Source organism: Delphinapterus leucas, chromosome 4 (assembly GCF_059928025.1).
Source record: "Delphinapterus leucas isolate spDelLeu-1000000601 "Yukka" chromosome 4, BTC_Dleu_Yukka2, whole genome shotgun sequence".
In the NCBI taxonomy this organism is placed as follows: domain Eukaryota; kingdom Metazoa; phylum Chordata; class Mammalia; order Artiodactyla; family Monodontidae; genus Delphinapterus; species Delphinapterus leucas.
Genome location: NC_143132.1, coordinates 98,710,235 through 98,728,116, shown reverse-complemented (window position 1 = coordinate 98,728,116; position 17,882 = coordinate 98,710,235). Strand labels below are relative to the sequence as shown.

The 17,882-nt window shown below is 35.2% G+C and overlaps 1 protein-coding gene across 1 annotated transcript in view; it reads right to left on the bottom strand.

Moving 5' to 3' along the window:
• Positions 1 to 17,882, bottom strand: part of ZBBX (zinc finger B-box domain containing) — a 104,520-nt gene that overhangs the window by 8,375 nt on the left and 78,263 nt on the right. The window contains exons 13-17 of the mRNA XM_022573043.2: positions 17,009 to 17,148; positions 11,705 to 12,012; positions 7,891 to 8,044; positions 7,034 to 7,150; positions 1,182 to 1,439 (exon numbers count right to left, since the gene is read on the bottom strand). Coding sequence (XP_022428751.2) covers positions 1,182 to 1,439; positions 7,034 to 7,150; positions 7,891 to 8,044; positions 11,705 to 12,012; positions 17,009 to 17,148 — 977 coding nt within the window. The remainder of the gene's footprint in view (positions 1 to 1,181; positions 1,440 to 7,033; positions 7,151 to 7,890; positions 8,045 to 11,704; positions 12,013 to 17,008; positions 17,149 to 17,882) is intronic.

Sequence of the window (17,882 nt, the reverse complement as noted above, 5' to 3'; positions counted from 1 at the left end):
AAGAAGCAAGTCACATGCAAGAGAGAGGGTGAAGTAAAAAATTGGAGACCTCAGACTATTTCACAGCAAATTCACACCCAGGAGACAATGAATCAGTATGTTCAAGGTTGAAGAGAAAAGTGACCCAAGGAAATTACCCGCAGTCAATTTGCCATTCAAATACAAAGGTAGCAGGCATTCTCAAACATGACAGGACTCCAGAAATAGAGCTACCATGAGCTCTACCTGAGGGAAAGAAGTATTTGACAATTAAATTCAACCAAACAAAAGTTAAATGGAAAAACCACGCCAAAGGACTAACTAGCACCATATCCAGGGACAGAAGACACTGGAGAAATGTCTACTGAGCGCAGAGGAAAAAAACTGTGATCCACTAAGCTAACTTGCCAATTGACCATAAAGATAAAACTCAGACATTCTCCAGAATACCACAATCAAAACTTCTAGAAATGAATCAAAATAAAAGGTTCAAAATTGGGAAGTCTTATAAAAATGCAGAATCTCAGGCCCCATCCCAGACATAAGAATCAGAATCTGCATTTTAACAAGACCCCCAGGGGATCTGCGTACACATTGAAACTTGAGAAACGCTGCTTCAAAAGATCGAACAGGGCTTCCCTGGTGGCGCAGTGGTTGAGAGTCCGCCTGCCGATGCAGGGGACACGGATTCATGCCCCGGTCCGGGAAGATCCCACGTGCCGCAGAGTGGCTGGGCCCGTGAGCCATGGCCGCTGAGCCTGTGCGTCCGGAGCCTGTGCTCCGCAACGGGAGAGGCCACAACAGTGAGAGGCCCGCGTACCGGGAAAAAAAAAAAAAAAAAGATCGAACAGCTCACTTCTCAAAGTGTGTTGGGCAACGGCTTTTACAAAGCAACAGAGATTAGCCACTCACTGAGTTTGTAGGAAGGAGAAAAAAAATTTTTTTATGTCCGCATGAAGGATGAAGGTCCTTAAGCCACAATTTAACTGTGTATTATGTGAGCTAAGGGGACTATCTCTGATATGGCTGGGCACCCATATGTTTTATAACATTTTCAGGGTGACATCGGGGGATAGTCAAGAAAATAGACACAAAGGTTTATGGTTAAAAGAGAAGGGAAAGGCTTGTTTTCTTGGAGCATGATATGAAGAATCAGGTGGAAGGCAGAGTTAATGTTGTCTATGGTGAAAAAATAGCATTACCTGCAGGATTTCTCAGTGCATTTAATTCTTTTTCCAAACTGTCTAAGGTTTGTTGATCAGCAGTGTCGTCTAAGAAAGGCTCGTCATGGTCAGTATCATCAATATATTCAATTTCTGAAATTTCAGAAGCAGCTCTAGAGAGTGATCGAGCAGCTGTATTTCTTGACTGGGGATGAGAATAGGAAAGGCGGCTGGAACTTCTTTTCACAGAGTTGCAAAGTGGTAAATTTGCTGTTGAAGGCCTCTGTGATGTCCAGCCTAAAATAAAAAAAATTTAAATGAACTGTTTTTAAAATTCTGAATGAGTGCTTAAAGATACAAAAGACCAGTCCCCTGAACTTAGAACTGTTAAATTCATGCAACAGGGTTTATGAGAAAATGAACTTTAGATTATCATCCATTTTGGTTTACCTCAATTTGTGAATCCCGAATTACTTTCCCTATGTCATAAAGAACACTTCTGGGTTATTCTTCCCAAATTTTTTCTACATTCAGAGAAAGGCAAGCTAATTTTAATATTAACTAAAACAAAACATCTGTAAACCCAGTCAATTCCACGACAATTCAACACCCCAGTCTTATCATCTACCCCATAGCCAACCACTGTGCCCTGTATCTTCAATTCTAGGACAATGCCACACTGTGCCTTCTAAGAGGATAGGATAAACATGGTACCACTTCCTAGTGAACCAGTTTTATTTGATGGTGTGTAACATTCTTCTATTAAAACAGATATGGAGACAAAATAGACCAGTATGCAAAATCTTTTAGAAAAACACAGGCTTTAAAGAAATTGAGAACACATCTCTAATTTTGCTAAATATGAGTTCACTCTCAGCCACTTTATAGGGCGCTTCAGTGGAAAAGTTCCAGAAGCACAGATCTGAGTCAGGTTATCACTTTGTTCCAGTAGGGTAGTGACCACTTTATCTTGATCTATTTCAAAGGTTGACTTAGTTGGTTTCTTCAATATGTGTGTTTCTTTCATAGTAGGAAAACATAATCCGTTCAAAACATACTAACAGAACCTAACTATATATCATTTGGTACTGCTCACAAGGTTCTTTAAAAAAGGCCAAGGGAATGAATATTCGAGGCATAAATTTGGAAATGCATAGTGCAGGTATATTTTTAATATCCCGAATCATTGTTCTGATTTAGATAAATATAGCTAGCTAGTGGGAAGCAGCCGCATAGCAAAGGGAGATCAGCTCGGTGCTTTGTGACCGCCTGGAGGGGTGGGATAGGGAGGGTGGGAGGGAGGGAGACGCAAGAGGGAAGAGACATGGGAACATATGTATATGTATAACTGATTCACTTTGTTATAAAGCAGAAACTAACACACAACTGTAAAGCAATTATACTCCAATAAAGTATATATTGGAGTATAATTATACTCCAATATATACTTTATATAAAGTATATATAAAGCAATTATATGCCAATAAAGATGTAAAATATATATATATTAAATGTAAATAATTTATAAGATAATCTTGCATTCCCTTAATATAAATTGCCTTTGTGTAAAATATTGGATTCTTTAAAGAAGTGCTATTGTCATTATCATAAAAGTCATGATTTGACTTAACATATGCCATATAACATTATGCCCACTCTATTGACTCAAAGGAAAATGTAAGATTTAGAAGGGTGGATACAGGCAATTGTCATGTATTAAACGGTTAATGATTATTGAGCTTGTCTTTTATTTTTAACTTAAAAGATCTATTTTGAAGGTAGCTACTACCCTAAGAAGAATCTTAATGCAGTATGTAATTATTTAAGCAATTAAAACTAAGGTAAGTCCCAAAGGGCACCAATTTTAATGAACATTTCAGAAATCAATTTTGAAAACAATTTTTGTGGGAGTGAAATTGTGAATAAGTTAAGATTCTGACCTTTTTGTGTCTATTTGTGCTCAGAGACAATTCTGAAGAAAAATAACTGACAAAAATGTGCCTATGTTTTTTAAAAAATAAATGTAAATATCCCTAAGATTTATTTTAATGACTAGAATTTGGAAATGATTTTACCTGTAATATGTAAGGAATCAATATTTTATTTATAGCCATCAAGAAAAACAAACTTGCCATTCCCAAGAGTGAAGTAGGAACAGTTATGGTGGAAGTAAAGGTCAGAGAGTATAACAGTAATTCAGCTATATAAATGGAAACTTCTAGATCTATGGAGAAAACCACACCCTTCTATTTGTATTGTGCTATGTCTCAGTCAAAATTAAAAGGAATTTAAAACTCGTTAAAATAAACAAACAAGGACACCAAGGGGGGAAATCAGCAGGGGCGGGTGGTGGTGGGATGAATTGGGAGATTGGGATTGACATGTATACACTGATGTGTATAACATGGATGACTAATAAGAAAAAATAAATATTAAAAAATAAACAAACAAAAGAAGTTATTAGGAAGAACTGGACTTCTGCCAACACAGGCAAACATGAGGTGAGAAAAATTTAACATAATGTAGATGCCCTTCAGAAAATTCAGGAGAGTACAAACGCTTGCTGAACTCTTATAACAACATCTGGCTGCTACAGTATTAGAGGTTAATTGACCCCAGCTGAGAAAGAACAAGTACACTGGGGTTGGATCAGACTTATGCCTAGCAAAGAGACAGACCATCTTTCTTACTGGACATATACTCAAAGTGTAATTTAAAGTACCTAAAACATAGAAAGACAGTGAGGCTTCAGGTTGGTCCTTGATTTTATTTTGTTCATTTAGGTATGTCATTTCCTCTGGTGTTTCCTGTATAACCTTATTAGTGTTATTGCTAGGGTTAAGATTAGAGAACCAGTTAAGACGGGCACTAATGAAAAATGCCACAACTAAAGGGATCATCCCATATTTTTTTTTAAAGTCCAATTTGTAGATTATAAAACATAAGAAATTCCTTTTGGAAGTAACTTATGCTATCATTGGCAATGTAAATAATATTCCCATATATGTTTCAGGAACTCTTAGAAAATACATTTTTTTAATGTATAAATTCTCAGTAATTTACACAGTGGAGCAAGAATATCAAAAGACAATAATGTTTCGCGACCTTTATCCAGGGAAAAAATACTGAGTCCTTTGGTCAGGATGCTACTTGTTATTGAAACAGTATGCAAAACGCATGCTGCTCTGCTTATGTTTCATCCACTTCTAATGTTTTATTTAGAATAGTAATAATTACTATTGTATTAAAGACTCTTCAGTGAGTGATTAATATTTTTTATATATCGGCATTCTTATGCCCATTAATGTAACCCAAAGCACCATTTTACATTATTTTCCCAATATTTCACTGGTCTTATTAGTAATCATAGCCTATATTATTGAGCTAATACCAAGGACAATTTCTTCTGTTATATTTATAGTATAATAGTGACCAGTGTTAATCTATAATTTCCTCAGATTACAGAGATAGGAAGTCGGAGTCGGGGAGCAGTAGGTTTGGGCAACGGGTGGGGAGAAGCAATGGACTTCCTGCTCAACACACATGTATTTCATAGCTATCATGTTTTTACATTCACAAACTTAAAAATCTTACAGAAAGAGGAATTCCTTTATATACTGGCATCAGTTCAGAACATAAGATTTCTGTAACTTGTGGCACAGTCAGGAAAATTTCATTTTTATTTCAGGCCACTATCTCTGTCCAGAAAGCCATCTCTTTCCACCTCTAACTGGGAAGTCTTAATAATGCTTTAAGATTTGGCTGAAATGTCACCTACTCTCTAACATCTTAAATATCAACATGTTTCAATGGCAAAGCAATTATTTTACTATCTCCATTCCTAAAAGACTGCACGTGCATCTACCTCTATTATAACTGATCATATGTACTATTATTAGTTACCTATCAGTCTCCAGAAGCATGTTACTCGTGGTTCTTTCATAAACATTTTATTATTAATACATATGGTACAATTTATGTATTTACATGCCTAAACAGCAGTTTTCTCCAAGTATGATTTTTGGACTATCTACATCAGCATGACATGGAATTGTTGATAAAATAAATGCAAATTCCTGGACCTTATCTCAGCCTTAATGAATCAGAATCTCTAAGAGTGACAATGAAAAATCCTCATTGCAACAGGTTTCCCAGGTGATTATGTTCATGCTCACATTCGAGAGCCTTTGAACTGGACTCTAAGCTTTCGGGCTTCTGGGAAGAAGGCTTATTTTATATCACCAGCACCAGGCCTCAAGTAGGTGCTCCTTCAAATGTCTTTTATAGTAAATTATTGATTTCAACTGATCACTCTAAGTTGATACTTAAAGGCATTTGGCTACTTACATATAAAGATTTGTCTTGGGCTTCGCTGGTGGCGCAGTGGTTGAGAATCTGCCTGCCAATGCAGGGGACATGGGTTCGAGCCCTGGTCTGGGAAGATCCCACATGCCGTGGGGCAACTAGGCCCGTGAGCCACAACTACTGAGCCTGCATGTCTGGAGCCTGTGCTCCACAACAAGAAAGGCTGCGACAGTGAGAGGCCTGCGCACAGCGATGAAGAGTGGCCCCCGCTTGCCACAACTAGAGAAAGCCCTCGCACAGAAACAAAGACCCAACACAGCAAAAATAAATTAATTAATTAATAAACTCCTACCCCCAACATCTTTAAAAAAAAAAAAAAAATTTGTCTTAGTAACAAATTCTCATAGCATGCATGTGAACTTGTTTTTAATCAATATATAGTGACTTTAAGAAGTATCTTTGACTGCCTCAGAAGGAAGCAGCCAGAATATTTAAAGCTGCCCTAGACTTTGATGTGAGAATAGGTTTCTAATTATAGAGCCAAAAAACATTTATCATAAATGAATGGATTTTCCACTAAAAAAAATACCTTTTAAAATCTGACAGGTTCTCAACATAAATGCACATGGAAAGAATCTAAGCTAGCCAAGTAGTTTTAATCATAGGATTTAAGGCAAGAGAGACATATAAACCTTACATATTTGGACAAATCATATGTAATTAAATTTCTAGCTTGAAGATGGCCTTCAGACAAAGGCAAACAGTCCCCTTTGTCAAGTGTTTCTCCCAAACATCAGGGAACGTGCCTTATGTAACCATTTTCTCCCAGGGCCCGGCACAGTGCTGTCATACTCAACACGTGTATTGAATTGCCTTAATTCCTCAGTCATCTATCACAACTTCATATGAAATTCAGCACAAAGCAAACCTACTTCAGAAGGTATTTTAGGATAACAATAATGATCTAATAATACTATTGATTTTAATCATGCCAAAATTCTCTGCATACCCTCACTAGGAAAATACTGCAATGAGCATTCAATATGTCGAAAGAGTTATCCTATAGAAAATCTTGAAATTATTTTGGCTAGAAGATAGAGTTAATGAACTGAAATCAAGATTCCAGGGCCAACATATTAAGCATCAGGTTTAAAGCAGAGGTTTCTTAACCACAGCAGCAAGTAGCAACCTTATGGCTTTGTGTGATCATAATACGAATCAAGAAGAGGAGTATGCAAAATCTAGTATAGATATACTCTTTCCTGAAAGTGTAATGAAACCCAGCATGTATTTTATAAGGGTTGTTCAAAATATATGCCATATCCTGAGCTACATTTTAAAAATATTAATCTCTAATACATTGTTACAGAAAGGAGCTAAGACTGTAAAATTTATGTTTTTGAGAAGAATAAAGACTACTCTTGTTTTTTTGTTTTGGAATAAAAGTCCAGGACAGCCTAAATGAGTAAGTTTAAATTAAGTAACTGCAAAAACTAATTTTCAGGTGCCTAGTAAACTGCTAAGAGACAAACTAATAAATGAAGTGAGCCACCAATATGGCACTGCAGCCTTACAGCCAATCTTACCAGTCTTTTGCTGTGTTCTCCTTGATGATGCGTTCTGGGCTCTCTTCAGAACACCCAAGGCAACTGCATTATCAGCATAGGCACTTACGCTATGGTCTGGGATCCATTCTCTGTCTCCTAAAAATGGAAAAGTGGTAAAATTATATAAAGTTGACAAAGAGGAGACATCCATATTGTTGCTTTATTATATGTATTGCCTTACTGGATAATATTTAGCTAAATAAAAAACATTTATAACAGTGAGGTATATATTATGAAAGAAAATCTCATAATTATACAACAAAAGGAAAAATTCTAAATTGCAAAGATATTGCACACACACACACATACAAGTTTGAACAGAAACAAATATTTTTAAAAGTATACAGCAATATAACATAAAATATAATCATTTGTATGTGAAAAAATATATTTGAATACATAGGAAATTTAAGAATACAGGCGACACCAAGACATGGCTTTAAAAGAAAATTATGGATATGTCTCAGAAATCTCACAGATCCTAAGATTTTAAGATAGCATTTAAGAATTATCGTACAACACTTAACATTGATTGATTGATAGTCAATCAAGTGATTTGAAGAATTACTATTAATTTATTAAGGGCCACACTTCTAAAATACGAAAATAATCTCTCTCAGTCTCATTATAGCCATGTTTTCTGACAGTAGCCTTAAATATAAATATATGGCAACTCACACAGGGTTAATACTTCCAGCCAGAAAAGAAGAAAATGATTTATTTGTTGAACAGAATTGCCCAGTATTTCCTAAGATGTTGACAAACTGTTTTAAAAAAAGGTGTCAGAAAACTGTTAGCTTGGTCCACAGGCTGTCTGATTTTATGTCTGAATTTACCTGCAATTGTAATCCTAGTACTGGAGTAGCTGCATTCTAAGCTATGAGAAGGAAGTAAGTTGAGTCTTTCATTTTTATCAAAAACAAAGAATCTTTCAAGTCCTTGATATTGTTCAGTTATGGGCTTACTTCTGAGGGCTATTTCTTGTAATAACTAGGAAACAAAATATTCAACAAAGTTAAGTTTATTTTATCTCATCCACACAAACCAGCACGTTCATTCACTGAGCACCTACTATGTTCTTGGCATGGATTCTGCCCACATCAAGTTTAGGTTCTAGTTGTGGAGACATAAGTAATAACACAACATTTATATAGAGTAAATTTGGAAAAATGCATAAACCACAATTACAGTAATAATCTGAAAGTTGCCATCAAATCTAAGGAGGACAGAAGTTCATGAAAAAAAAAGTAAAGTTTTCCTATCTCTTTCCTTTCCTTCATTTTCTTCCCTCAGTGTCTTTTCACATAAATTACTCTGGAAAATAGAGTCTCTCTCATATGCTGTGCTTTTGTATTAGTAGTGTCTTTGTCTATACATAAAATAAATTCAGAGACGAAAGTAAAATACTGATGGAAACAAATCTGATCTGATCATGGTCACAGAGAAAATCCAAGTTAACAAAACATTCACCATGAATAAAATATACCAGTAGGAAACTGAGGCAAGGGTGAGCTAAGTAATTTGTGAAGTTCACACAGGTAGAAACTAGCAGACCTAGATTTTGAATATATAGATCTGGCTGATCTGAAGCCTAGGCTTACTCCACCACCCTATGAATTCATATTTTGTTATGCTTTCATCCTAGGGAAGAATATAAATATGGGATTTAAAAAGTACATGGGTCTAGTAGGAAACAGATTGGAGATGTACCAGTGAGAGCTCTGGATGGACTTAAAATACAATCAGAGTGGCTATCAGTATTTAACAGTTCCCTAATGTATCTAACTAATGCCCAGATGCCGTCTGTTTCAAGGTGGTAATCACACAAAGAAAATTACGATAACTCTACTCAAATGTATAAATGATATTACAAAACCAAGCTAGTGACCAATAACGCACTTCCTTCAAAGACAAGTCCAAGTCCACCCTACTCATGACACCTTCACTGGCTCTCCCAGACACTGATCAAAAATTCACAGGAATGGGCTTCCCTGGTGGCGAAGTGGCTGGGAGTCCGCCTGCCGATGCGGGGGACACGGGTTCGTGGCCCGGTCCAGGAAGATCCCACATGCCGCGGAGCGGCTGGGCCCGTGAGCCACGGCCGCTGAGCCTGCGCGTCCGGAGCCTATGCTCCGCAACGGGAGAGGCCACAACAGTGAGAGGCCCGCGTACCGCAAAAAAAAAGAAAAAAAAAAAATTCACAGGACCCCTTCAGCTCTAGTGGAGCTCATATTTGGATTAGACAATTGAAAATATGGAAGTTTCTTTTAAAGCCTAGGCTAACAGAGAACAATGAGAGTGAATTTGCTTGTTTGCCCAATGTCACCAAGTTAACTATTGGAGGTTTCAGATTCAAAACCAAGAGCCCCCGACTAGTCCATGTTCTTCCTGGCACATGCCCCTACCTCACTGCTGCTGCTTTACAACTTAGTACTCAATTCCACACCTTTATGAAGAACTCAATTTCTGGAAACTGAAGTGCAAAATGTACTGTCTTATACTCCATTTTGAAGTCAAGTAATACCACTGCTTAAAATTGCCCCTACTGTCCACTCCTGAATTTTCTACTGGAGCAGAACTGATTTCTAAATAGTTTCTGCTCAGGGAATGGTTTCTACTAGGGCAGGGGAAGAGTAAAAGCAGTTCATGTAGAGTCATTAGGGATGAAAAGAAAGTAGATTCTACCACTAAGTGTAAAGCACTGTGGTTCTATGATATAATCATTTGCCACTTATTTTTTTTACAATAGTAGTATAAGAGATCAAAATTAGTAGTTTTTTAACATTTCAATTTTAATGATGAAATACTTTAAATATATAGATATGTACAACACATAATATAACTTTCTCACACAATATCAGTAATTTAAAAGACTTGCTTCAAATATCTATACCAAAAATATACATATTAGACTTTATAAGTAGAATTTATTATATTATTGTATTGAAGTTGACATACACTATTACAATGTAAGTTTTTGACTATTATTTCATCTGAGTGTATCCATAAAAAGTTCCAATTATCTTAAATGTTTCCAAAAATGCTATCAGACTTATATTTACTCTATGTATCCTTTCATATTTAAATTTTAACATCACATTTTTGAGATGTATCCACATTAATAAAAGTAGCTATGTTTCATTCATTTTAATTGTTACATTGCTTTCCATTATGTGAATTACCACAGATTATGTATCTGTGAGTTTTGCCAAATGTCTTTTATTAGGTTACAAAAAATAATGTCCCCCCCAGGGCAGAGGTCAGGCAGGCTGACGCCCAGTATAAAAGAACTGGGTTCTATATGCTCAGAATTCCTCTCTTATAACACAGCACACAGCATGGGCAGGTGTCACCTAGCCCTCCATATGATGCCCTGTGGAAACTGGAAAACCAGAGTCCTTGTTTGTTCTGTTTGCAGAAATTCATTCTATGATTAATTGTTTTCTTCACTGGGGGAAAGGGAGAAGCTCAGCTGCCGTGGGCGCTGATTTGGGGAATCTGTTACTGGCTAAATTGTGGGAATGTCTTCCTAGAAGGGACTGGGGTTTACTTTTGCCAGATACATCACAGCATCAATAGACATAGATCAACATTAGTGTTAATTTATTGGCTTGCAGATTCCAAGTAAGAAATGTACATTCAAACTCTAAACCAAAGCTGGATTAAAGTCCAAGATTTCCATTTTTCAGATAAGGTATTTATTGACTTGGGCCAGATCCCCTGCAAAAATCAGTTTCCTTTCATCTTGTTGTACCTGTGAGTATGTCTCCTTGTGTATTCCTTCAGAGACTTAGCAGACTTTTAGGGATCTAAGGTTTTTGCAGAGGTCTCAATTCTAATTTCTCACTTTGAAAAGGAAAAAGACCTGTCACTAAGTGGGCATAGAAATCCAAACCCCTAAGCAGAAGTAGCAGCAACTCAATATTCATTCTTCAACTTTTTTGGTCCCTCCTTCAGTTTAGGCACCATGGAGATTCATTACAAATGACTGTAAAGTCTTGTTAAACTGCTTGACTTCCTCAATTTCCAAATAATTTAACATTTGACTTGTCCAATTTCTAAATAACTTATTATTAATAATCATAATTACTTAAGATTTTTAGTACATAGAACAGAGATTCAAATATAGTTTTTAAATTTGGCAATAATGCAATAATGAACTGCTTTATCTTTTTTTCTCTAAGAAGAAACAAAAACTACACCCCTATTTCTTTATTAGCCATATTCCTGAAGAATTACCTTTTCAACCTTATATTTACATTAAGGCACAAAAACTGGTTTTATCTACAAAACTGCATTTTTTTTTCATTTTAACCAGTGACTATAGAGTAGAAAGCTAGAAAGGATTTATTACAGTAAATTATTCATAATAATGAATTTCATTTAGAAAACTAACAGCACTCTTACTATGGTGCATGAGGTGGGCCTTAAATTATTTGTCATAGAAAATCATTTGTTATAATGGCATTTACCATATTAGAATTTGTTCTGCAAGTCATTTATATTCTTTCCCATGTGAGTTACTCTTCAACTATAAGGTCACACATTTTAAATTCAATAGGAAGTAACATTTAAGAATATATTGTGTCAATATGAATTTTTTATGTTTATTATAAAATTTTTAATACAATAAACATAATTGATATTTACCAGTGGTGACTCTGTAGTTTTAGACTCTTCAGAGTTTGGCCTCTCATGCAGATTGCTAAATTCCAAGGATGCCTTGTCCTCTTGAGATAATTTCCCCTTAAAGGAGGCTTTTTCTAAATCTGTACTTGGCAAAGAATCCTTGCTCTCAAGTGATATGCAGGAATCGTCATACTTTTGACTACTTTCTATATCTATGCTGTCCTCTTTGAAATTTATGTCAAAAAAGCTGTTTTCCTCTATTTTTTCAGCAGCAGGAGAGTGAGCATCAGGATTCACAATGTCACCAAAATCTGCACTTGAAGTTCCTGCTGTTGAAAACACATATTTACAAAAGTTAAATAAATAAATATAAACAAATAAATTGATTAAACTGTTCACTAACCAAAAGTTCTGTGCTATAAACTTTTATCATTAAACACTATTTTTTTAACCAATGTTTCTTTACTGAGTTCTCAGTGTTAAAATACTTTTACATGGCTTATGTTCATAAATGATAATTATATATATATATATTCAAGCCTAAATTATTTAAAGTAATGGAGAGGGACAAGATATTGTTTTGTAATGCAATCTTGAAATTGATGCAAATTTTCATTTCAGCCTGTGGTTCAATTCCCACTTTACTACCCTCTCTCCCACTCAAGTTTTATATCAGCAATTTATGAGACATAATACAGAGGGAACCCTATTTCCCACAGTTTACCTCTTTTGCTTAGCATGACTAGTAATGAGGAGAGGGCAAAGGGAAATCTGCCAGATGAAAGAACAGCAGCATTTAGGGGCACAGAAATGTTTAAGCTGGGACACCTGCCTCTGAAAAACTACAAAATGAGCAAAATTATATTAGTCACCCACCTCATTATGTCTGCTTTAAAAAATCACTTGGTTTAGATCACTGGTTTTCAACCTGGCTGCACAATGGAATCATCTGAAGGTACTCTTTAAAACCGTCAGCGTATGGGCCTGACCCCAAACCTATTAAATCAAACACTGACAGTGGGACTTAAGCACTGTATTTTGTTTTTTTCCCCCTCCACCAAGTTCTCCAGGTGATTATAATGTGCAACCAGGATTATGAAACATTGTTCTAGATTTTCTTAAGAATAAAAATTCTTTAAAAAGCTTTGTACCATATTGCTTTCATTATCTCTCTCTCTCTCTCTCTCTCTCTCTCTCTCTCACACACACACACACACACACACACACACACACATTTATCCAGACTGAATACAGCTTCATCTGATTATCCCGCATTCTCTTTCCAATATACATGTCTTATCTCTATAAACAGACAGTGAAAATAGTAGAGGCTATGACTAAAATAGTCTCCAGTGATACAAACTCTGCCTTACAGCCCAAAGGACTTACTTGTTGCAATCAAATGTTTATACAATTCAGCAATTACATACAGTACTTAGAACTTCCCCTTCCAATATCACCTCTTAAATTGCACAAGTACTGTGAGAAATGCAATAAGTTGTATGTCAGAGAAATATTTTATAGAAAAAGTTTATAAAAGCTATTCAATTTAATGAAACTTTCATGGTAATGCTGTACTTTCCTACTAAACTTGAAAAGAAATTATCTGAATCTAATATTGTTGCAGATAGAGCTGCCATTTCCTACGTATAAATGTCTACAACGAACCTCTACAATATTTTTGCAAGATTGTAAAATTCCATTACTAGGATTTATTGCTGCTAAAAAGGCGAGAACACAGCCTCTTAATAATGTTTAAAACGCAATACAGAAAGTACAGATATGATTTAATTTAGTCTCATTAGAAGCCCTTTTAAGTCATAAAAAATAGATGTCTTGGTTCAACATTCAAAAATCAATTATTCTAAACTGTCACATCAACAGGATAAAGAAGAAAAATCACAGGATCATATCAATAGATGCAGAAAAAGCATTCAACAAAATCCAACACTCATTCATGATAAAAACTCTCAGCATACTATAAATAAAGGGGAATTTCCTCAACTTAATAAAGATTACCTAAAAAAAAAAACTAGAGTTAATATCATAATCAATGATAAGAAACTAAAAGCTTTATCTCTAAGATCAGGAACGAGATAAAGATGTCCACTCTTACCACTTCTTTTCAACATTGTACTGGAAGCCCTAGCTAATTCAGTAAGACAAGAAAAGGAAGTAAAAGGTGTACAAGATTGGGAAGGAAGAAATAAATCTGATTTTGTTCACAGATTAGATGATTGTCTATGTATAGATCCAAAAGAGTTGACCAAAAACTTCTGGAATTACTAAGTGATTATTGAATGGTTGCAGGATATAAGGTCAACATACAAAAGTCAATTGCTTTCCTACACACCAACATGAACAAGTGGAATTTAAAATTAATAACACAATACCATTTACATTAGCACACAAAAAATTGAAATACTTAGGTATAAATCTTAAAAAAAAGTAAGATCTACATGAGGAAAACTAGAAACCTCTGATGAAAGAAATCAAAAAACTAAATAAGTGAAGGGCTAGTTCATATTCATGGATAAGAAGACTCAATTTGTCAAGATGTCAGTTCTTCCCAATTTCATCTAAAGATTCAATGCAATCCCTATCAAAATGCCAGCAAGTTACTTTGTATATATTGACAAAGTGATTTTAAAATTTATATGGAGAGGCAAAGACCCAGAATAGGCAACGCAATATTGAATGATTGACACTATCTAACTTTGAAAATTATCACACAGCTATAGTAATCAAGACAAAGTGGTATTAGCAAAAATATAAAAATAGATCAATGGAACAGAATGGAGAATCCATAAACAGATTCACTTAAATATAGGCAACTGATCCTTGACAAAAGAGTAAAAGCAATACAGTGGAGAAAAGATAGTCTTTTCAACAAATGGTGTTGGAACAAGTGGACATCCACACGTCCCCAAATAAATCTGGACACAGACCTTACACTCTTCACAAAAATTAACTCAAAATGAATGATAAACCTAAATGTAAAATGCAAAACTATAAAACTCCTAGAAGATAGGAGAAAATCCAGACAATCTTGGTTATGGTAATGACATTTTAAAATACAACACAAAAGGCAGGATCCATGGAAGAAAAAATTGATAAGCTGGACTTCATTAAAATTAAAGACCTCTGTTCTGTGAAAGACACTGCTAAGAGAATGAGAAGACAAGCCAAATATTTGGAGAAAATATTTGCAAAACACATACATAAAATACTTATCCAAAATATACAAAAGAACTCTAAAATTTTCAACAGTAAGAAAACAGACAACCCAATTAAAAAATGGGCAAAAGGCCTTAACAGACACCTAATCAAAGAAGATATATATGGCAAATAAGCATACGAAAAGATGCTCAACATCATACATCATTAGAGAATTTCAAATTAAAACGAGATACCACTATACAATTATTAGGATGGCAAAAATCCAAAACACTGACAATGCCAAATATTGGCAAGGGTTTGAAAAACAGGAAGACTCATTTGCTGTTGGTGGGAATGAAAAGTAGTAAAGTCAATTTGAAAGACAGTTTGGTGGTTTCTTACAAAATTAAACATACTCTTCCAACAATTGTGCTCCTTGGTATTTACCGAAATGAGTTAAAAATTTATGTCCAAACAAAAACTCAAACATGGATTTTTATAACAGCTTTATTCATAATTGCCAAAACTTGAAAGCAACCACGATGTTCTTTAATAAGTGAATGTATAAATAAATTGTGGTACATTCAGACAATGGAATATTATTCAGCACTAAAAAGAAGTGAGCTATCCAAGCCATGAAAACACATGGGGGCACTTTTAAATACATATTATTAAGTAAAAGAAGCCAATCTGAAAAGACTATTGTATGATTTCAGCTATATGACATTCTGGAAAAGGCATAACTGGAGACAGTAAAAAGATCGGTGATTGCCAAGGGTTAGCAGGGAAGTTTGTGTGAAAAGGCAGAGCACAGAGGATTTTTCGGGGACTGAACCTACTTTGTATTATTCTATAATGTTGGATACAAGTCATTATACATGTGTCCAAACCCAGAGAACGTACAACACCAAGAGTGAACCCTAATGTAAACTGTGGATTCTGGGTAAAAATGATGTGTCTATGTTCGTTGATTTTAACAAAGTATTGTTAAGTAATTTGTACTACTCTGGTTTGGGATGCTGATAGTGGAAGAAGATATGAGTTTGTGGAGTCTGAGGGTATATGGGAACTCTGTACTTTATGCTCAATTTTCCTATGAACCTAAAACTGCTCTAAAAAATAAAGTCTATTCAAATAAATTAAGTATCTTTAAAGTAACACTTAATGGGCATTTGTATTCAGCATTTTCCCAAAGGCAATTGGAACTCCATGCTCCAGGTAGGTTAAAAATACCTTCTGGCTTAGACCTGGAGCCCTGTAAAGTCCTAAATTCCCATGTGGGTATAGTTCATTGTCATATGATTTAGAGGCCTCGTAGCTGAAAATGTTAAAACCAGCATGATGACTACAAATCACTGTTCTCTACCATCTGTTTCCCAATGAAAAGGTAATCATCAGTTTTACAACTAGTCACTTTAAATAGTGATCTCTGGCATCTCTAAAATTCTTCACATAAGATATATTTATTAGTTTTTCTGAAAATCCTAAGTAGATAAAAGCAGATTAGAAATAATCTAGTTCCCATATTTTAGTTTCGGAAAGTGAGCTCTAAGAAAGGAAGTGACATGTTCAAGGTCACACAGCAATTTAAGGCAGAAATGAAAACAAAACCTGACTCGCAGGCCAGGATACTTTGCTATGACTGTCTTTAAATGATGATCTCAGCATCTAGAAATTAAAACCAGACATTAGCACACAGTATTCTAATCTATAGATCCCAAGGGTACTACTAGTAATAACAATGTAGATATATAAACAGATGATTTGTTTTGGTTTTATCACTAATGTGAAACTTTACACAAGCTTAAATATTTTAGGAAAAGATTTAGTGCAAGGGAGGGAGGACAAAAGTGTCAATCAGACTTTTGTCACTAAAAACCCATCTATGTAATCCTCTAAATGCTAGCTCAGTCCATAATAACTTTTAGAGTAGTCCTATACTGGCTGCGTTTTCCTCTGAATACAAATACCATTGTCCATTGACCAAAAAGAGTATTTGATAGAAAATTATGTATTTTCAACCAATTTTCTCCTGAGGACTAAATCTTCTGGGTTTAAAATGAACAGCAAAATAGGCAAAGCTTTTACATACTGCAATACCTATTGGTTTTATTAAGTTACTAACATTCACCATTAATAATATTAAGTAACAACAAAAAAAGTTACCTTTTGAGTTATCTTTACAATAAGAAGTGTTGTTGCTCAGATGAAGATGTAAGAGGTGTGTTTTTCCCTTGGTGAAAATATGATGTTGATGGATGTCATTTTCATATAGAAAAGTATTCTGATAATCATGAAATGTGCAACTTTCATGTTTAGGGACAAGCAAAAGAATAGAGTTGAAAGAAATTATATATAAAAAAGTTAAAAGACCCAGCTTATTAAAATAAATACAGTAAAACCTTAAGGGAATAGGGTTATTCACATTAATTTAATATTTGCTTCAACGTACTGTGGACAATTCTGAACTACAAGTAACTAAACAGTATTATGAATTTAAAGGAAATAGGCAACTGGGACAAACCTGATTTAACTACAAATTTTTAATTGACAGTTTCTTGTTAAAAATATTCTGAAATAGGGGCTTCCCTGGTGGTGCAGTGGTTGAGAGTCTGCCTGCCGATGCAGGGGACACGGGTTCATGCCCCGGTCCGGGAGGATCCCACATGCCGCGAGTGGCTGGTCCGTGAGCCATGGCCGCTGAGCCTGCGCGTCCGGAGCCTGTGCTCCGCAACGGGAGAGGCCACAACTGTGAGAGGCCCGCATACCACAAAAAAAAAAATATTCTGAAATAAGTTTGGTTTCTCATGGTCTTTCTTCTAAAACTGGAGAGTTATCTTTCAATCTCATCAAGCTCATGAAATCAAGGTTTTATTGCTTAAATAAACTTTTTATTTGTTCATCATGAACTATATGAGTTCAAAAGTCTTATGTGGTGTAGGTTCAAAAGCCTTACATAGCCTTATGTAAGCTCTACATAGTACCATCATAAAAACTCATGGATTATGCTTAACCAAAAAGGTCCTCTTGTGTCACTTAT